The sequence below is a fragment of the Macrosteles quadrilineatus genome, unplaced genomic scaffold, assembly GCF_028750875.1.
Source record: "Macrosteles quadrilineatus isolate MER2022 unplaced genomic scaffold, UCM_ALF_1.0 Scaffold_5__1_contigs__length_97177068, whole genome shotgun sequence".
NCBI lineage: Eukaryota > Metazoa > Arthropoda > Insecta > Hemiptera > Cicadellidae > Macrosteles > Macrosteles quadrilineatus.
In genome coordinates, this window is record NW_026542598.1 from 74,825,633 (window position 1) to 74,832,419 (window position 6,787).

General features: G+C 40.2%; 1 protein-coding gene across 1 annotated transcript; it reads left to right on the forward strand.

Moving 5' to 3' along the window:
* The first annotated feature begins 5,118 nt into the window (after positions 1-5,118).
* On the forward strand, positions 5,119-6,546 carry LOC128995698 (fork head domain-containing protein crocodile-like). Its single transcript, XM_054420716.1, has one exon. It carries the CDS (start codon positions 5,536-5,538, stop codon positions 6,544-6,546), a length of 1,011 nt encoding a protein of 336 aa, XP_054276691.1. The 5' UTR covers positions 5,119-5,535.
* Positions 6,547-6,787: the final 241 nt, after the last annotated feature.

The following is a 6,787-nucleotide window of genomic DNA, read 5'->3' on the forward strand; positions in this document are numbered from 1 at the left end:
GCAAATTAAATAAATTAACAATAAAACAAATATAAAACAAATTAAATACATTTGTCCCCCTTTGGTCCTTCCGAAATTAGAATTTCTTACAGCAGAAATAAAAACATTTTAAAATATTAAAGATGTTTACAAACAAAATCTTTATCCTGATCTGAAATAAACTTTTCTATATTATGACATCAAAGCTATTAATAAACTCCAAAAATTGAGGGTCACTGACATTGTTTATTAATCATATGACACGACTTTACACTGAGATTTTATTCCAGTCCTTGACGATGTCCTCTGTCCTGTGGGAAGACGTGGCGTTCCTACTAGCCTTTACTGTTGACAGTCGGTGCCTGGGTGTTGGTCGGTGCCTTCGGTACCTGGGTGTTGGTCGGTGCCTAGGCGTTGGTCGGTGTCTTCGGTGCCTGGGCTTTGGTCGGTGCCTGGGTGTCGGTCGGTGCCTTCGGTGCCTGGGCTTTGGTCGGTGTCTGGGTGTTGGTTGGTGCCTTCGGTGCCTGGGTGTCGGGGCCTTCGGTGCCTGGGTGTTGACGGCCTGTTGCTTTGGGTTATCGGTCAGTGTCTGGGTATTGACGGAGACTATTTGGGCATACGTTGACGAGTTCCGAGGGCTGAGAGAGCCCGATGACTTGGCCGTCGTATGGTGTTGGCTGCTGTTGTTACAGCTCTTTGTCCTCCCAGATCCAATCTCCGTTGACGTCCTGTTCCAGATTTTTTACAAGTTCACAGGCTATCAGATTAAGGAGAGGCTAATAATTATTCAAAATCAATGTCCCACATTAGATCAATAACAATATAGGTAACTAAACCTGCCAAGATAATGAGTAAACCAACTGTACGCAAACGAAGCATGATGCAGATTAAAATATTCTCTAATATCCATAGCAACCTATTTAAACTTGTTCTCATTGTAGTACAGGTAAAATAATACCAAGAACACCACCAATAAAAAAATGGTCCGTTGATGAAACTTGGTGAAAACTTTCCTTTTGTCACAAGAATTAAGAATCTAAAGAGTCCATACAAAATTTTAGGTGGAAGGGTGTTTTTTTTGGGGGGGGGGAGAAATATCAATTTTTAAAACTGAGAATTTAATTATGACCAAATATAGGCATGTGACATATGTTTTTTGGGTTATTTTCGATGCAGGATCGAATGAAAAAAAGAGCCAGACGATATAATCTCCTTATCAAGAGTTTTTGTCTTGATTACCTCTTATATTCAATAAGTTTCCCAGTTAGTACAGGTAAGATGGTACAAAAAATAACATAGTATCCATGGTATAAAAAATCGTTCCGTTGATGAAATTTGGTGTAAACCTTTCTTTTGCAATAAAAATAAAGAATCAAAATAGTCCATAAAAATACACCCGCTGCAGCAAACCTGCAGATTAAGCGAATTTACATTTACCTAATTGGATTTTCAAGTAAATCTATTTAATTTAATAATAACACTAGGTTTAACAAGTACCTAGGTTAGCTACTACAGGGAGGGTATTATAGTGTGTTTTTCGTAAAATGTGAATAGCTTAGTTTAAAGAAAAAACATGTACCAAGTTTGATGGAAATATATCCATAAAAAAGCCAACTACAATAATTTACTCCTCCTTAAGAATAACATGGGAATTTTAATTTATGATTTATTGAAGTTTCTCCGTAACCACTAAAAGTAAAAACACACTTAAATATGTTACATTTATGTGTTTTACCCTATACTAAAAGGTTTAACGGGAAATTGAGGAGTTTTTGTTTTGAGGGTCAAAAATTAGAAAACCCTATTTGTACCCCATAAAAGCCCACATAACACCCCGTTCCCACGGTCCAATCATGCTGGTCCGTGAAGTTATTTAGGTTTATTCCGCCCTACACCTTCAAGCTATATTTCATAAAAATCTGAAAATAATTACTCAATTTATCGCGTTCATGTACCAAGTTCAGCTATGGGTTGGTAATAAATTAGTGCCTGAACAGCGGGGTTGGATACAACAGGATGGGAATTTGTTGCTACCAACTAAAATGACATTGGATGTAACCTCAGAAGATATCCTGAAGTTGGTGTCAACTAGGGTTATCTTACTAATATTATAAATGTGAAAGATTGTGTGTTAGTTTGTTTGTTTGTTTGTGTGTTTGAAGTTCAATCACGCATAAACCACTGGACGGATTGGGCTGAAATTTGGCATGATGATAGCTTACATTCCCGATTAACATATAGGCATATTCTTATCTCAAAAATCGTTTCGGGCTCTGCCCCAATGGCTATGTTGTTCACCATGTTAACCTTATGAGTATTCATATTTAAAGAGAATTAAAGAATTCAGCCAGCTGTTTAAACTAAAAAAGTTGGTTCTATGATATGCAAAAGCATTAAAAAGTAATGAGATTTACCAACAGGTTGCAGCACTATTATTTTTTTCATTTATGAAAACAGCTAAGTAATTTGAACCAAACAGCAACAAAAAGCTGTGATACAATGAGAACTGTCAAAGTAGGATTGATTAAAGTTAAGTTTATGTTTTCGTGTTGATATTGTGCGAATATTCGATAACTTACATTTGTATTGTTTAGGTGCAGTGGTAGATCATTATGGGTACGGTAGATGTGTTATACTATAGCATACCGTAAATTATAAGAACCAAATTTCCTCAAACCGTGTCCTCTCCCATTGCAAACGCAAAGCACGAGTATAGCTGATATAAGCATTTTATTCTTATACGCCAACCACGTACGAAGGACGGGTATTCCGCTAGTTCACTATAAAGCAGGTTATTTGCTCGCATGTGTAACAGAGAATAATATCCTATATAATATAGGCAAACATGTTTCTTGAAAACCTTTTTTCTCAGCTCCTGTGCATCGCAGGGATAATCTACGCGTACTGTGAGAAATATATTTTCCTGCAGGTGTGCAGAATCCCTTTATGAATTGAAAAAGACTAAAAAAATACGCACACAAATTGAGTTTAAAATGTAAAAAAGTTAACATGGGGCTTATGGGTTGTCGTGCTGGTGACGCAATGATAAACAGAAAATCAAAGCAAATGGAAGAAATTCCAATATCATGTTGTATTTACAGCGTGGGGTGGAAATAGAGAAGTTCTGTACTGTACTTTCAACCACTGTACGACCTCTAGTAGTTTTTAAAATGATTCTACTCCTTTCATTATTTTGTATATCTACTTATCAAATTTACAAAAAAATGTATAGCCTTACCCATATCTGATTCGTAACCGTTTCAATGTAGGCCTAATTACAATATTTTGAGTTTTATTTAATTTATTTAATGGTATTCTGTATTTAATACACCTATGTGGTACATTTAAAATTTGTAATACAATTTAGTGCAAATAAATAGAGTAAATTCTACTGTGATAACTTCGTAAATTCAGCATATAGTTTGTTAAAGTTAACGTCCTAATAATAAAAAATATTATATTTAATAGCCTAATAGTAATCAGTTAAAATACTATAACAACAAATAAATACCATTTCAAACCTCTACTTAAAATAAACACACTTTTTAAACATTTATTGTGCATTGTTAAAAATGTGGTAGGATTCAGTTAATGTACAAAAACAAAAATATCTTTTTTTGCCAAAAGTCATTAAACAAAATTTTCAATTAGCTCGTTGTATGAGATTTGGAAAGAATACAAGAATAAGAGTCAGTTTCTTCATAAAATTATCGAAACAATCAAAACCTCTTAAAAGCGCAAGTATTCACTATACAAAATTAATGTAGTCTGTAAGTTGTAAAATACGAAAAGAGTACTTAAGTAATAATAAGGCATTTAAAAAACCTAAAATGTGAAATACTATATTTTACATACCTGAGAATAATTGTATTGAGATCTTATTTTCTTTATTAAACGGTCAAATTTATTATTGGTTATATATACCTAAAAAATGTTGAAGTACTAAGAGTGAAGTTAAGGACAAAAAGGGATTTTTTACAGTTTCAAGTAGATAACACACATAAACGATTTTGCAAGAATGTTAAAAGCCACTACAATTTCATGATCAGATACTAAAGCAAATGTTTGGTATATATCATGCACAATAAGCTTCGGTTGACGTGCTTGGACCTTGAGTCCATCCCTCTCACAGTTGGTAAATATTTAAACTACTTGTCTAGACCTTAACTTAACAAAACAGTTATACAGGGATGTATTAAACGTTATGAAAATATAAGATTTAAGATAATGTTTTATCATGCAAGTGTATACTATACTGATAAAGGTAGGTACTGTATCATGTACAAAATATGAACAACACAAAATGATAAACAATTAGACCAGCGTTTAAAAAACTTCTTTGTAACATTTGTGAAAAAGTGGCATTAATTTTATAACTATTCAATGTTATTCGATTAATCTGTTTTAGATAATTAGGATGCATCTAGGCTTATTAGTATATTACTATTGATTAATCTGATTGATAAGTCAATAGTAAATTTATAAGGCCTACGTCATTCTACCCACAAAATTAAATTTCAAATTTGATTATTTTCCACGTACTGAAGTAATCGATTATAACTCACGGGTAAATATCCTACGCAGTATTACTAAGTAGGGATTATCACGACCAAACAAACAACGGAAGGCGTAGCAGTAAAAGTATTGAACAAAACAATACAGGATACAATTCAGTTATCCGTACATTAAGAAGAACCGGAGAAGGAGCAACGCTGTCAGAAGTGAACAACACAACACCGCGGAGAGCATTAGGCGTGACCCGTGTCATTAGAAGTGACTAATGATAACGCGGTGATAAGCGACGACCCCGGGCCTGCGCATGTGTAACGCGGTGACGACTCATTCATCAGCTGAGATCAGGTGAGCGGGTGACGATCATTAATTACCACACAGAGGCAGCGGTCCGGAAGGAAGTCGGCACATCAAGGGTCGGCGTCTTTGGTCCTTCTGGCCGGATTACCGCTAATTCCCGAGACGTGCGGAGTCGCGGCCTCACTAGAACTGCCGCCGCCGACATTAGCCGATCATTGTTTTCTCCCCTCCATCGCTATCAAGATTGTTTTTACAGGGCGTGTTTATTTAATTTCCTAACAGTCTAATCGCGACATTTCGTTACCGCGGGTAGAAGGAAGGCGGCCATAATCCTGTTAGTCGAGGAGCGCGACGGGTGGTGGGGGTCGGTCGATTCGGTCCGCGCGCTCCCATTGGTCGATGGGCGGGACCTCCCTCCGCCAATAGCGCGGACCCGCGGCGTGGCGCGGTGGCTCAGTGTAGCCCCGGCCGGATTGTTGATCTAGTGTTACCCTCTAATTCCGGAGCGCCGAGGAACCTCTGTTTTCTCAGTACATCGAGCCGAAAGGAAACGGCCCGTTTGTTTTCACTTAATCTCTGTGTAAACTCGCCGGTGTTGTGTGTCATAATAAGAGCGGGCCACTTCCTAACCTCACTTTTTTATCGCGAACGTCTCGCCTCGACTCGGGCCGCTAATACTGTTTGCATACTAAACACCCGGACCTTCGGATTACGTCTTGCTATGCGTTAACCTCGTCTCGGAAAATGCACACTCTGTTCGGCGACCAGAACGACTACCACCGCTACTACAGACAGACCGGAGGGTACCCCGGCACCCCAGTGGGCACCGCGTACCCTGGGTACGAGCAATACGCGAGGTATGGATACACCACGCCGTACCCGCACCAGCAGCCGCTGCACGGGCCCTCCAAGGACATGGTCAAGCCGCCGTACTCGTACATCGCGCTGATAGCCATGGCCATCCAGAACGCCGCCGACAAGAAGTGCACCTTGAACGGCATCTACCAGTTCATCATGGAGAGGTTCCCGTACTACAGAGAGAACAAGCAAGGCTGGCAGAACAGCATACGTCACAACCTCAGTTTGAACGAGTGTTTCGTCAAAGTGCCGCGTGACGACAAGAAACCCGGCAAAGGCAGCTACTGGACACTCGACCCGGACTCTTACAACATGTTCGACAACGGCTCGTACCTCCGCCGCCGCAGAAGGTTCAAGAAGAAAGACGCTCTTAGAGAAAAGGAAGAAGCACTCAAACGTCAGCAGCAACAAGCGGAGGCGCAACTGTTGAAGCGACAAGACGACAAGACCACCATCAGTCCCGTGCTGAGTTCCGACATGAAACCCAAACAGTTGGAGTGCAAACCGAAGAAAGAACCTCAGGCGACATTCAGTTCGTGTATGAGCGCCAAGTACGCATCGGGAGTTCCGGGACTCGACGTCAAACCGGTTCTGGAGCAGAGTCGTCTCCTGGAGCAGATGGAGGTCCCCTTCAGCGTGGACTCGCTGATGACGGGTTCGCAGGGCTACGGGAGAGTGCAGCCCCCGGTGTACAGTTACCATTGCGCCCAGTACGACCATGTGGACTCCGGTGGCGCAGTCCAGCAGTTCGCTCCGACCACCCCCTCGGGCAGACATCCCACCTGGTACACCTCGGATCCTGCGGAACTCTTCGAGCCCGTGCCCAACCCGTCGTGTCAGCTGGGCTTCCGAGCAGCCGCCTCGTCCTACTACCACCAGGAAACAGCCAAGTACTGACGCCCGGAGATCTTCCGATAGTGGTAACAGGTAGGAAGTGGCTGCCACCTTCTGGAGGATATGCTCTGCCTAGAGACTGATTTGGGGGTTTGACAACCAGGCTAACGCAAAATTTAATATTTTCGTAAAGTTGCATTAAATCTTTGTTTGGTGCACGTCATGTGCAAAGAAAAATTTTACGTTTATCAAACATTTTACGTTCCAAGTTTAAAAATGGTAAAAAATTAGATAATTTTTTTAG

Bases quoted from the DNA above. Each gene is read 5' to 3' on its own strand.
- LOC128995698 (XM_054420716.1), top strand. From the start codon at position 5,536: ATGCACACTCTGTTCGGCGACCAGAACGACTACCACCGCTACTACAGA.